Source organism: Vipera berus (assembly GCF_964194415.1).
Source record: "Vipera berus genome assembly, chromosome: 14".
Classification (NCBI taxonomy): Eukaryota; Metazoa; Chordata; class Lepidosauria; order Squamata; family Viperidae; genus Vipera; species Vipera berus.
Genome location: NC_138217.1, coordinates 4,240,315 through 4,258,246, shown reverse-complemented (window position 1 = coordinate 4,258,246; position 17,932 = coordinate 4,240,315). Strand labels below are relative to the sequence as shown.

The window sequence follows — 17,932 nt, the reverse complement described above, 5'->3', positions numbered from 1 at the left end:
AACAATCTGGGTCCTCATTTTACCGACCTCGGAAGGATGGAAGGCTGAGTCAACCTTGAGCCTGGTGGGACTCGAACCTGCACTAATTGCAGGCAGCTGGTGTTACTTAAGGAGGCATTAGCCCACTGCTCCACCAAGGCTCTCAAGCTGATCCTTCCAACAAAAGGAAACCTGTTTTAAAGCAGAGAAATTTCCAGGTCTCGTCCCACAAGGGCTAAAGGAAAGGAAAACAGTCTTGTGCCACCTGGAACATTTGTAGAGAGGAATAAATGGCAGTGCCAGAAGAGAACTGAGGGCGTTGAAAGGGAGATGCAGGAAATGTTTGGACACGTGTGCGAATACACCTGCCTTCATTTCAGCCTCGCCCTCTACTTTACTGGTCTCCCGTCTCTGGGTCCTTGCCTAGCTCCTAGTTCTGCAGAATCCAAAATGGTCGTTGTCTGCTATTCCTGTGACCTCCTAACGTTAAACAGAACATAATGTCCACCCCAAAACTGATCTCACCATCCTGGTGGTTCTTCTGCCTGTTGCGTGTGACGGGGAGCAGAGTTCCCAGCTGATACTTTGCTCAAGATTGCTCTCCTTGGTTTGGTCTGTTTTCTTGGGAATATGGTGCTGGTCTGCCTGGGCCTGCGTTAACGCCCCGTGTGCAATTCTGCTGTGTTTCTTCTCTGCCTTAATTGCTCGTGACGCGGTTCAGTAACGCTCTTGCTCTCTTTCCAAGGGCACCCCAGCTGAAGTGCTGTACAAAGGAACCATTACCAAGGTAATTGGAGAAGACAGCCCCAGCAGAGTGGAGAAAGGAAGAGAGGAGGCTTTGCCCAAGGGACACGTCATTTACGAGGGGAAGAAAGGACATATCCTGACTTATGATGGTGAGTTGAAGCTTACTTAGATGGGAGTCCCGCTGCTTGGTGCCCCGTGGGTAGGGAAACCTCCCCGGGGAGTATTTGGTGGGTCCACGTCTCGGATGAAAGGCAGTGCAAGGTTCCAGGTGTGATGGGGAACTCCTTCAGATGTTTGAGGCAGCCATTGCTTAGTTGGGCTTGCTTGAGATAAGTTTCTGAGCTCCAAGCAACTCATCCCTCTCTTCTAGCACACCCAAAAGGTTGAAGTCAGGAGCATTTGCATCTAGGTTTACATTCACCGTGGGTTAATTTTGCGTCGGTCTAGTTCGAACGCATTAGGATATGGTTTGTGGAGTCCTTGCTGCTCTCTGAGCTTAGTGGTTTCATAACCACTAGGTAACCTCAACGATACAAGACAAATCATGTTCCCTAGTTGGGAACCAGGTAGTCCTCGACGTACAAGCCCCAAAAATTTATTTTGCTAAGCGAGACAGTGGTGCAGTGGATTTTGCCCCATGTTATGACCTTTGTAGCCACAGTGGTTAAGTGAATCGTGGCAATTGTTACTTTAGTAACACGGTTGTTAAGTGAATCTGGCTTCCCCATTGGCATTGTTTGTCCAAAGGGCGCAAAAGGGGATCACGTGACCCCGGGACACAGCAAAAGTCATAAATAGGAGTCTCTTGCCGAACATCTAAATTTTGATCACCTGACCACAGGGATGCTGCAACGGTCTTAAGTGTGAAAAACGGTCATAAGTCACATTTTTCAGTGCTGTTGTAAATTTGAATGGTCACCAAGCAAACGATTGTAAATCGTAATTGGTTGCGAGCCAGCAACCAAGCTCAGAGGTTGCTGAACTCCACAGTTCAACCCTGAGCAACAAATGCTTTCTTCTATCAGAAAGTAAACAAGTCAACACCAAGCCATGGTTCTTAACACTTTTTGAAAACGGAACGTGGTTTAATCCAGGCTTTTTCAATCTGGACTGATCTTGCAAAGGGACTTAAGATATTCCCCTGGTCTTCAGCTTAGTAGGAGGCTTGACCCACAGAGTTAATATTTTCCCTCCAGACCTGTGGCCTTCCGCTGTGAACTGTATGTCACTGCTAGTCTACAAAGGAAAGCTGGTTTACAGGCTAGGATAATCAGAGTTTAAGGTCAACATGCGCGTCCTTTCTGCCCCTGGGGCACATCAGGATTAGCTGCAGAGTTTGCAGAGTTCGTTTTGTGTACTTCTGTTAGCTCAGACTGCGTCATTCGGCAGAAAGCCGAGGGGGGTGAGCAAATGCTAGATCTCAATCTGCGATGCCCCAAGATGCTCCTTCATGCTCTTGCAAATCATGAGTCCTGTGGGTTGAGCGTCCCTCTGCAAGGACGCTCTCCCTCCAAATTAGCATTTTTCCATCCGTTGCATCTTTATCTTCACCGTACGGCCATTGGGAAGTCCGTCCCATAACGGCTGTTTTTGAGACAAAAGGATAGCTTTTAGATGTAAGCTGAGCTAGATGAGAAGATTGTGGAAGAGGCTTCTGACCGTGAAGTTACGTCTTTGGGGTTTTCTTTTAATTGCATCTCCTAAGTTCTCTTCAAGATAAGAAAGATGTTGGTGTGGTATGCTACCGTATTTCCCCAGGTCTTATATTAATTTTTGCTCCAAAAGACACACATTAGGACTTATATTTTCACGTACAACAATCTACATTTGTTCAAATAAACTATGTCAATAATACTATTTATGTATATTTAATTATGCATTAACATTATTATTTTATGATTCAATACGTCCATCGTGTGTTGCAACGGATTTCCTAAATGCATCCATTTGGCTGACGATCTTAATTGGGACTTGTTTTGGGGGTGGGGCTTATATTAGGAGCATCCTGAAAAATCACGCTAGGGCTTATTTTCAGGGAAATACGGTAGCTGAGTTGTGTTTATTGAGTCTGAACTTTGAAACCAAGCATTCGGCCAACAGCTTGTGTTCCCCAAAAGAGATGTTGAAGAATGGTTCTCGCTGGCATTACTCAGTTCTGAGGGCCATCTGTTGGGTTCTTCTAAACCAGGGGTCTTCAGACTTGGCTCTTTTATGACTTGTGGACTACAATTCCCAGAATTCTTCAACCAATGTGCCTGGCTGAGGAATTCTGGGAGTTGAAGTCCACAAGTCAAAAAAGGGCCACGTTTGAAGACCCCTGTTCTAAACAGTCAAGAGAGCTGGGATGGTTTAATGGTGGAAAGCTTGGACTGGGTACCAGATTGGAGTTCTTTGTCAGCTGTGGAAGTTTGCTGGTGGACTTTGGCCGTGCCTATGTCCTTCTTCTCAGCTTAACCTGCTTCTCAAGATCTTTATTGCAAGACACATAATGCCACCTTGAGTTCCTGAAGGAAAGCTTGGAGATACATGAATTAAGTCAGTATTACTCAAAGGATATATGTTGAGTAAGAGATGGGATGCTGAGGAGACCATCACCCCCTGCTTTCTGAACTGGTGGGAACCTGTGTGCTGAATTAACAGTAGTTGAGTTTTTGAGAGCAGCTTTCTCCATGGGAGTCCCCATAAGTCCTTTTTTTAGGACTTGGATGACTGTGAACCTCCGTAGACATTTCTTCATGGAGATTGAACAGAGCATGGGTTATCTCAGGTTTTTCAGTCAGATCTCCAAGCTCGCCTTAGACACAACAGAAGCTGCTGTTTTCTCTCTCTGAGTCAAGTCCTCAGGGATCAGACGAGACAGACAGCTTTTCCTCCTCTTATGCTTCTGCTTAATTCTTGTCCCAGAGTTCAAGTGTTGATCGAGAAGGTTCAGCCAAGAGATATTCAGGAGACTCTTGGCAGAGTCAGCCCATATGTGGGGGGAAATTGGAAAAAATGACCCAGACAAACTGAAGGAACCTTAGGGCAGTGTTTCTCAACCTTGGCAACTTCATGGACTACAACTCCCAGAATTCTGATTTCTGGAAGTTGACATCAACATGTCTTAAAAGTTGCCAAGGTTGAACAACACTGGATGATTAGAATGTGACAGTACATTGTTGTTATAGGGCAGGGGTAGGCAACCTTGGCTCTTTCATGACTCGTGGACGTCAACTCCCAGAATTCCTGAGCCAGCCATGCTGAGGAGAAAGGGAGAGGTTTCCAAGCTGAACCATGCTGGCTCAGGAATTCTGGGAGTTGAAGTCCACGAGTCATAAAAGAGCCAAGGTTGCCTACCCCTGTTATAGGGTATAACAACAACAAGAAACCCCTGCTTCTACTCCCTCTTATGATCAGAATTCATTCCAAAATTTCCAGTGTTAAGTGAGACATTTGTTAAGTGAGTTTTGCCCCTTTCTTGCCACAGTTGTTAAGCGAATCACTGTAGTTGTTAAGTTAGGAAGACGGTTGTTAAGTGAATCTGGCTTCCCCATTGACTTTGCTTGTCAGAAGGTTGCACAGGGGGTCACATGACCTCAGAACACATCAGCGGCCATAAATTCGAGTCAGTTGCCAAGCGTCTTTTTGTCATATGACTGTAGGGATGACGCAATAATTATAAGTGTGAAAAAATGATCCTTGTTTTCAATGCCGTTGTAACTTTGAACAGTCACTGAATGAATCGAGGGGTCGTTGTCCTGAGTTTCTCACTCTTTCCATGGCTGGCTAGGGAACTGTGGGAGTTGAAGGCCACATATCTTAAAGTTGCCAAGACTATGTTTCTCAACCTATGTTTGGGCATTCAACAAAGTAGACCACAACCTACTTCTTGGTAAGCTAGAAAAATGTGGGATAGATAGCATCACCACCAGATGGATTTGTACTCAATGAGGAGTCCTCAACGGCATTACATCCACATGGAGGGAAGTAAGCAGTGGGTACCACAAGGTTCCGCCTTAGGTCCAGGACTCTTCAATATCTTCATCAATGACTTAGATGAGGGAATTGAAGGGGAACTCATCAAATTTGCAGATGACACCAGACTGGCAGGAGTAGCCAACACCCCAGAAGACAAGCTCAGGACCCAAAAAGATCTTGGCCATAGAATATATGGAATGGAATGGAATAGAATAGAAATATAGAATGGAATGGAATGGAATGGAACGGAACGGAACGGAACAGAAGGGACCTGGAAGGTCTTCTAGTCGAGCCCTCCACTTAAGCAGGAGAATCTATACCATCCAAGACAGGTGACTCTCCAGTCTCTTCTTAAAAATCTCCAGTGATCTCCAGCCCACGATTTCTGGAGGCAAGCTGTTCCACTGGTTAATTGTCCTCATTGTTTGTTGGAATGGGCCCAATCCAACAAAATGATATTGAATGTGGAGAAAAGCAAAGTTTTACATTTAGGCAGGAAAAACCAAAGGTATAAGTACAGATTAGGCAAAACCTAGCTCAAAAACAGTAACTGTGAGAGGGACCTTGGAGTCCTAGTGGACGATCACTTGACTATGAGCCCTCAGTGTGCAGCAGCAGCCAAAAAAGCAAATACCATGCTTGGTTATTATCAACAGAGGCATAAAATCAAAATCACATGATGTATTAGTACCACTTTATAAAGCCTTAGTAAGACCACACCCGGAATACTGCATCCAGTTTTGGTCACCACGTTACCAAAAAGAGGTTGCGATTTTGGAAAAAGTAAGTGCAAAGAAGAGAAACTAAGATGATCAAAAGCCTGGAGACAAAAATATGATGAACGGTTGCAGGATTTCGGTTTGGCTAGTTTAGAGAAAAGAAGGACCAGGGGGGGATATTATAGCAGCGTTCCAGTATTTGAGGGGCTACCATAAAGTGGAGGGGGTCAATTTATTTTCCAAACTACCAGAAGGCAGGAGAATAAACCATGGTTGGAAACTGATCAAAGAGAGAAGCAACCTGGAATTAAGGAGAAACTTCCTGACAGGGAGGACAATCAACCAGTGGAACAGCTGGATTCCTGAAATCCTGGGCCCTCCATCACTGGAGATTTTTAAGAAGAGACTGGAGAGTCACCTGTCTTGGATGGTATAGATTCTCCTGCTTAAGTGGAGGGCTCGACTAGAAGACCTTCCAGGTCCCTTCTGTTCCGTTCCATTCCATTCTATATTTCTATTCTATTCTATTCTATTCTATTCTATTCTATTCTATTCTATTCTATTCTATTCTATTCTATTCTATTCTATTCTATTCTATTCTATTCTATTCTATTCTATTCTATTCTATTCTATTCTATTCTATTCTATTCTATTCTATTCTATTCTATTCCATTCCATTCCATTCCATTCCATTTCATTCCATCCCATATATTCTATTCTATTCTATTCTATTCTATTCTATTCTATTCTATTCTATTCTATTCTATTCTATTCTATTCTATTCTATTCTATTCTATTCTATTCTATTCTATTCTATTCTATTCTATTCCATTCCATTCCATTCCATTCCATTCCATTCCATTCCATTCCATTCCATTCCATTCTAACCAGTGGAACAGCTTGCCTCCAGACGCTGTGGGTACTTCATCCCTGGGGTTTTTTAAGAAGAGACTGGACAGCCATTTGTGTGAAATGGTATAGGGTTTCCTGCCTGAGCAGGGGGTTGGACTAGATGACCTCCAAGGTCTCTATTCTGATTCAGATTCAGGCTTCCTTTACCAGGAACGGCTGGCTTTTTTGCTCACCCAAAGTAACCACGTGGTACTAAGGAAGAAAAAAAATCACATTTTTCTTTTTTTTTTCTTCCAAAAACGAAATAAGGGTTTAAGATTCTCTTTGGAAGCTTAGCCGTAGTGCTAAGAAAGGAAACTGTGAAAGGAAAGACTTAGAAATCAGGACATCTGCGACTCTGTGTTCAGATGGGCAGGAAGGGGGAAGATTGGGGGGCTGGCGGGAGGCGGGAGAACAGCCCCCCTGCCGGTGCCTGGATGCCGTGACGATACTTTTCCAATAAAAGGTCTCTAATGAGGCGAAATTTTGCAGCCGTCTCCCAGCTGAATTGCACAAGATTGGTGATTCTTAACGGGATAATGACTTGAAGAAGCAGGGAAATGTTTACAGAGGCATTTTCCTTTTTCTTGGCCATAATTGAACCAGAGTCGGCTGGAAAGAGGGCCCCGTCTCTCCTTCTTCTCGCCCTAGAAGCACTTTGGCGCAGATGTTCCTTGATGACAGGATGCAGCCATAACTTTCTGGCACACTTGTGCACACACACACACACACACACATCCTGTGTCTCAAAACATGGGGCTGTTTTTTTTTTGAAGACCGGAGCTGGGTGATTTGAAAAGGAAGACGGGATCCAATAGGAAGAATACAGGGTGGTTGTTCTTTTTCCTGTCTCCAGGAATTTCCTGGTTGCTGGAAACGAAGCTGGGAGAGGCAGATGGCTGGCTGCCCCCAGAAGTGTTTATTGCCTATTGGCTTTATACATGGGGCGAGGCATAGGCCACTTCAGTTGTCGTAAACTCTGATCCACGTGCATAATACCCGGCACGGTTAATCAGATTAGAAAGCAGATCTGTAAAAATGCGCATTGTCGCCAAACTCCGAGCCCTGTGGATGACAGATCATAAAAAACAGCCAGCTGTCCTGTCCTGAGCCGAGCACACACACAAATACACAAAGGGCTGCTTTTGTTCTCTGCACAAAACGAGGCTTGTCCCAAAGGTGCTTTTTCAAGAGGCAACTAGACTTCCTTTGTTTTTCCTTGAGGACATTTCGGCCTCTCATCCAAGAAATTTCTGATTGTTGCAGGAAATCAGTGGCCTTTTTTTTTCTCCTTAAACCCGCTGGTGGGATCTATTTCAGAGTCTCATATGCAGCAGTGTCCTTCAGAAAACTGTTCACCTTGGCCTTGTGGTCATCTGTGTTCAGGATAATGGTGCACATCTATGGAGATTCTCAGTCATCCAGGTTGTAGTTATCCCAAAGCTGCTTTTTCACGAGGACTTTCTTGTTTTTCTTTGAAGACGTTTTGCTTCTCATCCCAAGAAGCTTCTTCAGGTCTGGATGATGGGGGAATGGAAGGATTTATATTCCTTGAACAGCCCTCTCTCAACAGAGGGGGAGGGATAAGAAGTCATCTATCTCCAGTCTACCACACAGTCCTTTCTGCAGTTCCAAGAAGGCTTCACACCCATTTGCTGACCCTGAGAGGACAGATAATCCTCCAAGTGCCCTCAATGACTCTCTAAAAGGATGCAAATGACCAGCTGTCTGCAAAGAGTATAAATCCTTCCATTCCCCACCGTCCAGTCGGAGCTGAAGAGGCTTCTTGGGATGAGAAGCAAAACGTCTTCAAAGAAAAACAAGGAAATCCAGTTGCCTCCTGAAAAAGCACCTTTGGGGCAACGGTGAATCTTTCTTCGGCAGCTGGCAAGATTGTGAAGTTTGGGTCTCTTCCTAGGGAAGTCACTGACTGCTCTCCTTTTTTGAATTATGAGGTTGGAAGGGGTTGTTTTGGCACTGGGCTTAATTTCATCCTTAATTGTTCTGCCTCTGGGCTGCCAGTTTATTGTTTCCGATGGCTGACTCGGTGGCTTTGAGAAGATCTACAATTGGTAGAAGCTTCTTGAATGAGAAATGTGATGTCTTCAAGGAAAAACAGTGTCCAGTTGCCTCTTGAAAAAACACCTTTGGGGCAACCAGGACCTGGATGACTGGAAACCTCCATAGACAAACGAGGCTTGCAAACAAACAAACAAGCATGCAAGATAGAGACAAATTTTCCCTGCAAAGCTCTTTATTTTTAAGAGTTATGAACAAGATTCAATCAAGATTCTGATGGGGGAATATGGGTTTTTTAAATTGGTTTTTATTATTCTATCATTGTTGTATTTTAATTGGGCATTGGTTTAATTTTCTTTTAATTTTTGTACTGCTATTTATATATGCCCTGTGAACCGCCCTGAGTCCCTTGGGAGAAGGGCGGTATACAAATAAAAAAAAAAAAAAGATTGTGTAAGGTACCAATGCCACTTTATAAAGCCTTAGTAAGTCCACCCCTAGAATACTGCAACCAGTTTTTGGTTACCACACTACAAAAAAGATGTCAAGAGTCTACAAAAAGTGCAGAGAAGAGACGATTAAGGGACTGGAGGCTAAAACATATGAAGAACGGTTGCAGGAGCTGGGACTGGCTAATCTAGTGAAGAGAAGGACCAGGGGAGACCTGATAGCAGCATTCCAATATTTGAGGGGGTCTTACAGAGAGGAGGGGGTCAACTTATTTTCCAAAGCAACTGAAGGCCAGACAAGGAACAATGGATGGAAACTGATCAAGGAGAGATTCAACCTGGAAATAAGGAGAAATTTTCAGACAGTGAGAACTATTAGCCGATGGAACAGAAGTTGCCTTCAGATGTTGTGGGAGCTTCATCACTGGAGGCTTTCGAGAAAAGACTGGACTGCCATCTCTCAGAAATGGTGTAGGGTCTCCTGCCTGGGCAGGAGGGGTTGGACTAGACCAGGGGTAGGCAACCTCGGCTCTTTTATGACTCGTGGACTTCAACTCCCAGTATTCCTGAGCCAGCCAAGTTGGCTCAGGAATTCTGGGAGTTGAAGTCCACGAGTCATAAAAGAGCTGAGGTTGCCTACCCCTGGACTAGACCACCTATAAGGTCCCTTCCAACTCTTGTTATTCTACTTACACAAGTTGCAAATCGGAGAGTCATCTGGTGGCGTCTTGAGGGACTGAGTCTGTAGCAGATTCGGGAGCCAGCCCAGCTTCGGAATCAGGGTGGCCAGGTTCCGGAGTCAAGGCACATCGTGTGGGTTGTTGTCAGGGGACTGCTTGTGTTTGCTGCACCGTTTTAATAGAAACCGTCCTGGTGTAGCCCGTTTGGCAGGGCGGGACTCCTTCCGTGCAAGGAGCTTCACAGAGTGCCTTTGCTCTCCTCATTTTTCTTCCCTTTTCCTATTCCAGGTGGGGTCGCTAACCAGGCCCCTAAAGAGAGCAGCAGGAACGCAGCAGCCATGCAGGAGTTGACCATCACCAAAAGAACGTACGACATGATGGAAGGGAGGGCCTCCAGGCTGATATCTGGACGTGAACTTTCCTCTGCTAATATAGAAGGTGGGGTTTGACAGGCACCTTAGAAGCGGTCCTGTATGCACGGAATGCCAAATTTTCACTGCTAAGCAAGACTATTGTTGAGCAAGCTGAGCCCTATATTAACTACTTTTTTGCTACAGTTGTTAAGTGAACGAACCATGCAGTTGTTAAGCAGATGTGACTTCCCCATGGACTTCGATTATCAGAAGCCAGCTGGGGAGGTTGCAAATCATGATCACACGACCCCTGGATGTGCAGCTGTCATAAATAACATGCCAGTTGCCAAACGCCCGGATTTTGATCCCATGACCACAGGATGCTGCAATAGTTGTAAACGTGAAAAGCGGCAATAAGTCATGTTTTTCACTGCTGTTCAGTGCTGTTCAGTGGTCACTAAATGAACAGGTTGTAAGACAAGGACTAGCGGTATTGATAAAAAAATAATATATTTTAATTATTTCTTAGAGTATTGCCTCTATTGGGTAGAAACGGGGAAAAATGTAGAAATTTCCCTAGGAATTTTTCTTTGTAGTTGAAACACTCTGTGCCTGTCTTTGGTCATTCCGTCTTAACCAGAGCCACTGTGGGGAATTTTTTAAAGAAGTTTCAAAATAGGCATAATTTTTTGGGATGGCAGATTTTGGAGGTCTGGTTGCAGCAAACAAAACAGATTCTTTTAATCTGTTTTTCTACGGTCTGATTTTTAGGGTATTCAAAACCTGAAATACTTCCATCTTGATGAAAGAAAGATTTACATGCTTGGAGATATCATTGTTTTAATTTTATTTTCTTGGTTGGGGGTGTGTGTCATTTTAGGTTTAATGGGCCGAACCATTCCTCCCGAGAGACACAGTCCGCTTAACTTAAAGGAAACACATCACATGCGGGGCTCAATCACCCAAGGTAATCATGCAAGGAAGGTGGGAGAACTTTCTTGGTATCCGTTGTCCACCCAAGCTTAAAGCTGGTTGATTCTGCTAAGTCAAGGAAGAAACAAGGTGGAAAGATGTCTCATTTTGCTTATCTAGAACAGGGGACTCCAAACAGGGCAACTTTAAGACTTGTGGACTTCAACTCCCAGAGTTTCCCAGCCAGCATAAGTTCTAGTCCCACTTTAGGCATGAAAGCAGGCTGGCTGCTTTGGGCCAATCATCAGGAGACGGTGAACTCTGTAGTTCTGGCTGGGGAACTCTGGGAGTTGAAGTCCACAAATCCTGAAATTGCCAAGGTTGGACATCCCTGGTCTAAGGTAACATATTTCATGCTGGCTGGGGATTTCTGGGAGTTGCAAGTCCCCAAATCTTAAAAGTTTGCCACGTTTGGAGGCTCCTGATCCTAGAGGAAAGGAGAAGATGACTTGACAGGTCCTCTTGGTGTGTTTTTCCTTTAGGAATTCCTAGATCCTATGTGGAATCTCCAGAGGACTATCCCCGAAGGGAAGCCAAGCAACTCAAGAGGGAGAACACGCCACCGAGGGACTTACCAGAAGCCTACAAGGTCAGGAGCCATGAGTCCCTCACTCCGTTGAAGCTGAAAGCGGTTCACGAAGGGCTGGTCACCACGGTGAAGGAAGCCGGGCGGTCAATTCATGAAATCCCGAAGGAGGATCTTCGTCGCACGCCCGATCTCTCTCTGATGGCCCGGCCCATTAAGGAAGGGTCAATTACCCAGGTATTTCACGTGGCTTGAAATAAATCAAAATTTTATTACACTCATAGAAAGGTAATCCTCAACTTAACAACCATTTGTTTTCAAAGTTACAGCAGCATCGGGGGGGGGGAGTGGCTTACAACTGGTCCCCAACTTACAACCGTTGCAATATCATCATGGTCACATAATCAAAATTTTGAGTGCTGGGCAAGCATCTCGGGATCACATGATCCCCATTTGCAACTTTCCCCGTCGTCTTCCGACCAGCAAGTCAATGGGGAAGGACGGATTTGCTTAATGACTGCGTGATTCACTTAACAGCTGCAGTAATTTGCTTAAAAACAGGGGGGGAGGGGAAGCTTGTAAAATTCAACATCCACCTTGCTTAGCAATGTAAATTCTGGTCCCGATTGTAGTCGTAAGTTGAGGATGGCTCGTATCTGAAATAAAAGAATTGCATGGATAAAAAGAGGGGCCGTATTGTTGGGTGTCGGGCTGCTTTAAACCTATCCAAAACATGTCGATAAGTGTTCTCCTTTCTTTTAATTAAAAAAAAATGAGTTGGCCATTTCTTGGTGACCTAGGACCCCATTTGCCCAGCACAATGGAGGGGGCTCACTCCTTCGTTTCAGTTAACCCCCAACTTGACCCACGGGAGATTTAACCACGAACTGCATTCAAGTAGAGTAAGCAGATGGTTTCTAACCTCTCCTTGGAGACCTGCCACTGTTAGTTTGCACGGGGCTGAATTATAGCTTGGTGTTATACCAAACAGGGCACTGGCCTGTTCCAAAACTGCCAAATGTGATCTATCGCCTTCGATGGATTTGAATACAGGCCTCTGCTGGGCTGCTTCGGCCTTGAAGCTCTGGGTCTGTTTGCAAGAAAATGTTCTCCTAGTTCCAGATTCCCAAAACAATGCTTGGACCACATCCACTCTTGTTGGCTGGTAAAATGGTTGTGGGGGGGGGGAAGAGATTGTTTCCATAGCAACAGGATCGGGGTGATTCCCAGGCTTTGGGGTAACAGATGGCTGGATTCATGCAGCAGTTTGTGTGTCTTTTGCTTTTGGATTTTGTATTAGATAATAAGAAAACGTCCATACGAGCAGAGATGATTAGGAGACTGGAGGCTAAAGCACATGAAGAACAGTTGCTGGAATTGGCTATGTCTAGTCTAACGAAGAGAAGGACTAGGGGTGACATGGTAGCAGCTGTGATGACCCAGGGCACAGCAGAGAGGCAATGCAGTCAGCTGGCAATTCAAACTGCCCTTTAATTGCTCCAAATTTTCCCCAAATGCTCCCACGTTTCTGACAAGCCTCAAAACAAAGGAAGACGCACATACCTTCAGCCCGCGCACATACCTTCAGCCGCCTCTGGCTGCAGGTAGTTTCACATACAGTTAGATTAGAAGAGTAATTTACTCAAGGCCACGGAGATAACAAGGAATGAAACGGTACATCCAAAATCTTAACAAGTCTGTAGAAATACAAGCTTGCCTGAGCGGTTTCAGAAGAGAAGCCAAAATTCAATTCGAGGTCTTTGAAAATCCAAGCAAGTCGTCTCTTGTCAGTCCAATGGTCAGAGTTTCCGCGTTTCCAAGCAGAAATCACAACACAGAACGAGAGATCAGCAACAGTGCACAAAACTCCAAGGAATCCACATTTGTTCCTGACAAATGCCCCTTCCCCACAGCGTCTCCTTAAGTCTCAAGTCTCCAGGTGTGCCTTGTGGGGAAGGGCGGGCCGCTCTCCTCCCGAGTAGTTGAGCCTGCCTGAGTTGTTCCCTCCTTCTCTCCACTCTCCGTGCTCTAGGATCAGGAGGGTGGCCCTTGCTCATTGCCTGAGCTCTGCCTCTCCTGTTCCTCCTGTCCCAATCCTGAAGGGCCCTGGCCTGCCTCGGCCTGCTCTTCCCCACGTTCCTCTGAAGCCACAGACACCTCCCCCTCGGCCTCCATAGGGTCCCGTTCCAGCTCATTTTCCTCAGCAGATTCAGGCTCCCACAGAGGCATGACAGCGGCATTCCAACATTTGAGGGGTTGTCACGAGGAAAGAGGAGGTCATTCTAGTCTCCAAAACACCTGAAGGCAGAACAAGATGGTCCCTTCCAGCTTTGTTATTCTGTTCTACTCCTTTGATGACCTTCACAGAGTTGTAGAACTGTCAGAAGAGGCTTGTTCTACGTTTCCATAAGTATTTAGCCTGGTCTAGCTGGTGAAACTTTACAGTGCCTTGGTAAGGCCGCACTTGGAATACTGCATCCAGTTTTGGTCACCAGAATATAAAAAAAAAGATGTTGAGTACAAATATGATCAGGGGACTGGTGGCTAAAACATACAAGGAACGGTTGCTGGAATTGGGAATGTCTAGTTTAATGAAAAGAAGGACGAGGGGGGACAGGATAGCAGCCTTCCAATATCTCAGGGGCTGCCCCACAGAAGAGGGAGCCAAGCTATTCTCCAACGCACCTGAAAGCAGGACAAGAAGCAACGGATGGAAACTAGTCAAGGAGAGAAGCAACCTAGAACTAAGGAGAAACTTCCTGACAGTTAGAACAATTAACCAGTGGAACAACCTGCCTCCAGAAGCGGTGAATGCTCCAACACTGGAGGTTTTTAAGAAGAGACTGGACAGCCATTTGCCTGAAATGGTATAGGGCAGGGGTAGGCAACCTCGGCTCTTTTATGACTCATGGACTTGAACTCCCAGCTATGCTGGCTCAGGAATTCTGGGAGTTGAAGTCCATGAGTCATAAAAGAGCCGAGGTTGCCTACCCCTGGTATAGGGTTTCCTACCTGAGCAGGGGGTTGAACTAGAAGACCTCCAAGGTCTAAACTGAATTATCTTTAAAGAAAAAGCTGTTTTTTCCCCCCACTTGGAAATTTCTTCAGCTTTCTTCAAAGCTTACCTGGGTTTTCTCTGAAGAAAATGTACGCTGGAGCACAGCGTCTTCCTTCATTTTGCATTTCTCTCTAACTAATAAGGTAAATATGGGTTGCATTTTTAATGCCTAACCTTCAACCAGTTGGGTCTGTCTACCTTCCACTGCTAGGCTGCAACCCATGGTTTGTGCAAACCCTGGCTTAGAAGCTTGAGTTGGGTTTAGTTTGTTGTGGGAGCAGAACAGATAAGAACTGGGCTTTGTCAGTGGATGGGGTCTCACAACCAAGCACACAGCTTCGGTTTGAAGACCTCTTTGAAGGTCTGTCCTATCCTTTCATTCCAAACCAAGGCTGTTGATTTAAATCCTAGACCAAAGCAAAGCTGAGCTTTCTTGGTTGGGCTTTAACCCAGAAGATGTGCCAAAATATGAGTTTTCCTTGGTGGGGAGAACCTCTCAGAAGGTGAAAACTCCTGGACTATCACGTCCAAAAGAAGTTCTTGTTTGAGGGTGTTCCAACCCATCCAGTGCAGAGTGTGAATTAAAATAAACCAATCCATGAATTGTGGCATCTTGACCTAGTGTGGTCCTGTCCTTCAACTGCCAGCTTATTGATCCTTCTTTTCGTCTCTCGCTTCCAGGGTACTCCGCTGAAATATGACACAAACACATCCACAAATACCAAAAAGCACGACGTCCGGTCTATTATTGGCAGCCCGGGTAGGAATTTCCATCCCATGCTCCCAATGGAGGCCATGCAGGACCCAAGGACGCTGGAAAGAGCTTATGAGGACAATTTGAAAAGCAGGCCCAGCCCAGTGACGAACTCTGGCGGCTCCATCACAAGGGGAGCCCCCATGATTATTCCTGAGCCGGGAAAGCCTCGCCACAGCCCCCTTGCTTACGAGGACCACCAGACAGCCCATGGGGCAGCTTATGGAGGTCACTTGCACCGAGGGTCCCCTGTCTCCACGAGAGAGGCAGCACCCAGGCAACTTGAAGGTCAGCCATCTTGCTTGTTCTTGGGGACATGTGGGAGCTTCATGCTTCTTCTCTTGAGCCTTTTTGAGATGGTCCACTTGGTTCTGGAACTCAAGGTATTTCAGCACAGCTTTCTACAGAAAGACATCTAAGGCTTTGATGTTCTGCAACCACCATTCTTGGTCACGTTTCAAGCATAGCGTGACAATTCTCAGGAATACTGGGCTTCTTTCTAATCTCAGTTGGGGGGGGTTTCTTCAAGGAAGCCAATATGAGGGCAATTCAGAAACAAACCTCCGTTTGGTTATCAATGACAGACACTCGCGGACACAGAACTTTTATTATACACACTAGAAAACTACAACATTACATTACTTTTGCCTGAAATGGTATAGGGTTTCCTGCCTGAGCAGGGGGTTGGACAACTTCTTCTTCTTCTTCTTCTTCTTCTTCTTCTTCTTCTTCTTCTTCTTCTTCTTCTTCTTCTTCTTCTTCTTCTTCTTCTTCTTCTTCTTCTTCTTCTTCTTCTTCTTCTTCTTCTTCTTCTTCTTCTTCTTCTTTCTTCTTTCTTATTCTTCTTTCTTATTCTTATTATTATTCTTATTATTATTCTTATTATTATTATTATTATTATTATTATTATTATTATTATTATTATTATTTATTTATTATAGTTGTTGTTATTGCTATTATTATTGCTATTGTTATTACCGCCCTTCAGATTGAGGCACTTGTAACGTTTTACAAGGTTTGAAATTCCTTAGTTGTCGCTCGGCGCCAAATCTGGACTGTAGGGTGTGTGTGTGTGATTAAAAACATCCCAAAGGAACTGCTTCAAAAGTTCTTGGGTGAGTCTAGCGGTGTGCAGGCAAGCATTATCGTGAACCAACACCATACCGGAAGTGACGCCGTAGAAAATCCCGCCAAATGTGAAGATGCCAAAGGAGTAACTGCTAGTGAAGTTCATGGAATGTGGTTTGATCCTCAGTTCAGAAGTCTACTGTGAAACCTTACAAAAACTCAAGATGAGCCGTCCATAACAAGCGTCGGGGCCTGCTGACTTCCAGTGTGGTGTTGGTTCACAATAATACTCGTCCGCACATTGCTAGACGCACCCAAGAACAAGTAGTTCCGTTGGGATGTTTTTGATCTCTCTCTCTCTCTCTCTCTCTCTCTCTCTCTCTCTCTCTCTCTCTCTCTCTCTCTCTCTCTCTCTCTCTTTCTTTCTCTCTCTCTCTCTCTCTCTCTCTCTCTCTCTCTCTCTCTCTCTCTCTCACACACACACACACACACACACACACACACACACACAGAGTAGCCCAGATTTGGCGCCAAGCAACTAGTACTAAGAAATTTCAAACCTTGTAAGACTTTGTGACAAGTTGTGTCATTGATAACCAAACAGAGGTTTATTTCCAAATTGCCCTCGTATCTACTTAATCTGAGCTTGCTTGTTTTCTCTGAGCTTGCTTGTTTTCTTGCAGACGTTTCATGACCCAACTAGGGAACAATATCAGTGCTAGAAGGGAATGGGCTTTGAGGAGAGGAGGAGGAGCAGAGAGAATGACTGAGGGGTCCTTGGTGCTTTCTAAGCTTGGCTGTTTTCTTGCCGACGTTTCATGACCCAACTAGGGAACACCACCAGTGCTATCAAGCTCTGAGAACACTAAGGACCTCACAATTCAACCCTAACCTACAAAATATTCTCTTCTTTTGGTGCTCTCCTCTCCTTCAACAGGGAGCATCACTGCTGGAAAACCTGTCTCTCAAGAAAGGAAGGTCACCACCACCTCCAGAGATATCGCCAGCTCCAAATCTCCTCATACCCCACTTCCAGACCACCATCACCCGATGTCTCCATATGAGCATCTGCTCCGCGGAACAAGCGGCATGGATCTATACAGAGGCCACATTCCACTGACCTTTGACCCTGCGGCCATTCCCCGAGGGATTCCCTTGGAAGCAGGTAGGAGGAGGAGGATGACAAGTCCATCAACCATCATCTGTCGGGCATTGTGTCGCTTATAGTCCCGGTGCAGATTGGAATGTTTTTTTTTTTAAGAATACAGATCTTTGTATGGGACTTGAATTAGATAAAAAGTGTAGCAGTTCTTGGGGTTGCATGAAGAGTTGAGCAGCGATCTGGACAGCGAGTTCTCCAACATGGTATAGTTGCACTTAGATCTAGACATTGGCTCTGGGAAAGAGTGGGAAAAAGATTTGGAAGACCTTAAGTGGAGCTTTATGGAAAGATGTAGAAGAAAGGAGTTGACATCTTGCGAGGTTGGGTGTAAATTGTTAGGAATTGTTGTGCAGAGGTCTCCTTGTGCTAGCAAGAAGTTGCACAGACAAGGAAGGGTACTGAGAGCAGTAAGAGTCACACAGTAACCACAAGAGTACACTGAGTTGTGAAAACAAAAAGTATTTTACTTTGAGGTGGCGTAAAAACAAAAATGCACGGTCAAAAAGAAAACAGTCCAGATCATACACAATAGCAACAGTCCAAGGAGTATTCCAAATACAAAGTCTTCTTATTGGTCCAGAGGTCAAAAACACAATTC

The 17,932-nt window shown here is 45.1% G+C and overlaps 1 protein-coding gene across 1 annotated transcript in view; it reads left to right on the top strand.

Annotated features, from left to right (window-relative positions):
* Positions 1–17,932, top strand: part of NCOR2 (nuclear receptor corepressor 2) — a 185,122-nt gene that overhangs the window by 141,434 nt on the left and 25,756 nt on the right. The window contains exons 28-33 of the mRNA XM_081339110.1: positions 725–875; positions 9,730–9,879; positions 10,675–10,761; positions 11,249–11,529; positions 15,032–15,392; positions 17,110–17,337. Of these exons, the coding sequence (XP_081195236.1) occupies positions 725–875; positions 9,730–9,879; positions 10,675–10,761; positions 11,249–11,529; positions 15,032–15,392; positions 17,110–17,337 (1,258 nt within the window). The remainder of the gene's footprint in view (positions 1–724; positions 876–9,729; positions 9,880–10,674; positions 10,762–11,248; positions 11,530–15,031; positions 15,393–17,109; positions 17,338–17,932) is intronic.